At 40.6% G+C, this 2500-nt stretch overlaps 1 protein-coding gene across 1 annotated transcript in view; it reads right to left on the reverse strand.

Annotated features, from left to right (window-relative positions):
• Positions 1–2500, reverse strand: part of LOC119568100 — an 85026-nt gene that overhangs the window by 68 nt on the left and 82458 nt on the right. The window contains exon 5 of the mRNA XM_037916498.1: positions 1–403. This exon is cut by the window's left edge and continues 68 nt beyond it. Coding sequence (XP_037772426.1) covers positions 219–403 — 185 coding nt within the window. The 3' untranslated portion in view covers positions 1–218. The remainder of the gene's footprint in view (positions 404–2500) is intronic.

The following is a 2500-nucleotide window of genomic DNA, read 5'->3' on the forward strand; positions in this document are numbered from 1 at the left end:
CAATGAACGTGGACTGGGATTTCAGCACCAAACACGCGACAGACAAACACATCTAAACTTACCATACATCCAGAATCCTTAACTAGAACACCTCTATACCTTCCTAAAACCGGAAATCCTTTAAAAAAAAAATCCCTTTCCATTTCTCCTAAAGACCGAAACTCCTTCCCCAAAACAACTTTAACCATCCCCACAACCCAGAATCCATCAACAGCGCCTCATAAACTCACCTGAATGGAGACGCCGCCTCTCGGGGAATCGTAGTCAATGTTCTCCGTGCCGTGGAACCAAAGAACGTGGGCCGGCGCCTGCTGAAGGGGGTGCAGCACCAGGCACGTAATAGACAGAACACTTCCTGCTTGAATGTGGCGTTCGGAAGGCCCCTCGATCATTACCACGGGCGCTGCAGAAGAGAGATTCCGTGTGTCAAGATGGGTGGTTGGGGATGTTAGTGACATGGCTGTCTCGAGAAGAGAAAAGATTAAAAAGGGGAAAATAATGAGAGGAAGAAGGAGAATTTACATGTGTATGTATGTATTCTTTTTCTTTTTTTCTTTTCTTTCTTCTTTCTTCGTTTTTTGTTTCTGTTTTTTTTTTTTTTTTTTTTTTTTTTTTTGTAACTGCGAAAGTGATCGCAGTTTTTTAAAATTATCTGTCATTTTAAAATATTTATTTAATTCTAATGTGTTTTTCATATAAATCAATGGTTTCTTTTCACTTTATAACACGTGCGAGGGGAGTAGGGGGGGGGGACTCCGACTACATCTCTCATAAGGGAGGAAATCTGCTTTTAGTGCAAAACTTCCTTGAAACACATACAAAGACGCACACACACACACCCACACACACACACACACACACACACACACACACACGCACACGCACACGCACACGCACACGCACACGCACACGCACACGCACACGCACACGCACACGCACACGCACACGCACACGCACACGCACACGCACACACACACACACACACACATACATACATACTGACACGCCCACTAGAAGGAGGGAAGGGAGGGACAGAGAAAGAGAAAGAGAAAGAAAGAAAGAAAGAGAGAGAGAGAGAGAGAGAGAGAGAGAGAGAGAGAGAGAGAGAGAGAGAGAGAGAGAGAGAGAGAGAGAAAATAAAAGTGACAGAGATAGAGAGAAAGAGAGAGAGAGAGAATAAGAATATAAGAAAAATATCCGGAGTCTGTGATTTGTCCTGTGCCTGTGCGTGACGTTTCTTTTGAATGTGTGTGAAAGCCTGGATAAGGGGGGAGGGGGAGGAGGAGGAGGAGGAGGAGGAGGAGGAGGAGGAGGAAGGGAGGAGGAGGAAGAGGAGGAAGGGAGGAGGAGAGGAGGAGGAAGGGAGGAGGAGGAGGAGGAAGGGAGGAGGAGGAGGAGGAAGAAGAGAGGAAGGGAGGAGGAGGAGGAGGAAGGGAGGAGGAGGAGGAGGAGGAGGAAGAAGGGAGGAGGAGGAGGAGGAGGAGGAAGAAGAAGAAGAAGAGGAAGAGGAAGAGGAAGAGGAAGAGGAAGAGGAAGAAGAAGAGGAAGGAGGAAGAGGAGAAGGAGGAGGAGGAGGAGGAGGAGGAGAAGAAAGAGGAGAAGGAGGAGGAGGAGAAAGAGGAGGAGGAAGGATAGGGAAAGAAGAAATAGGAGAATTTTGAATTGAAATGAATTCAAAAGTTTACAGTCGCAGTCTTTCGAAAGCAAATGCATATAAACATCATCATAACACTAAGCTCACTACATTCTTATATTCCATTTTGTAGAATCAAACACAATACAAATATAACACAAGCAAGTATGTATTATTTCTAAATTCGAAATTTACTCGAGATACACCAAATAATATCAGATTTTTTTTTTTTTATGTTTGAACCAGTTTATAATATTCGGATAAATTTAATATCTATTATCCTTGATTGCATAACAACTGAACAAAAGGAGACAAAAGGATAGCTATGTATCCCATAATAATTAGAAAATGAAGCTCAATTTTTCAATTCTTTCTCTTTAAATACTTGTGACCTGATTACGTTGTTCTATCAAGTCCCGTTCTAGTCGATTCTTAAAGACAAGAAAAGTTATTGCATTATTTATGTGAAGGGGAATTTGCTCTATATACTTGCACCCAAATACGATATTGATATCTGAGTCTGGCGCACACGAAGTAGATTTTCGTTAACCAGATTTTGAATTACTTTGAGCTGTATAACATCTATCATTATCATTATTATCATTATCATTTTTATTTTTAGCATTGTTATCATGATTACTATCATTATCATCATTATTATTATCATTATCGTTATCATTATCGTTATCATTATCGTTATCGTTATCGTTGTCATTATCGTTATCATTATTATCACTATCATTATCATTATCATTATCATAATTATCATTACTATTACTATTATTACCATTGTTATCATGATTATTATCATTATCATGTTATTTTACTGAACCCGTACAGCGTCACTGCATTATATTTAGGTCATAG

The sequence above is a fragment of the Penaeus monodon genome, chromosome 43, assembly GCF_015228065.2.
Source record: "Penaeus monodon isolate SGIC_2016 chromosome 43, NSTDA_Pmon_1, whole genome shotgun sequence".
Taxonomy (NCBI): domain Eukaryota; kingdom Metazoa; phylum Arthropoda; class Malacostraca; order Decapoda; family Penaeidae; genus Penaeus; species Penaeus monodon.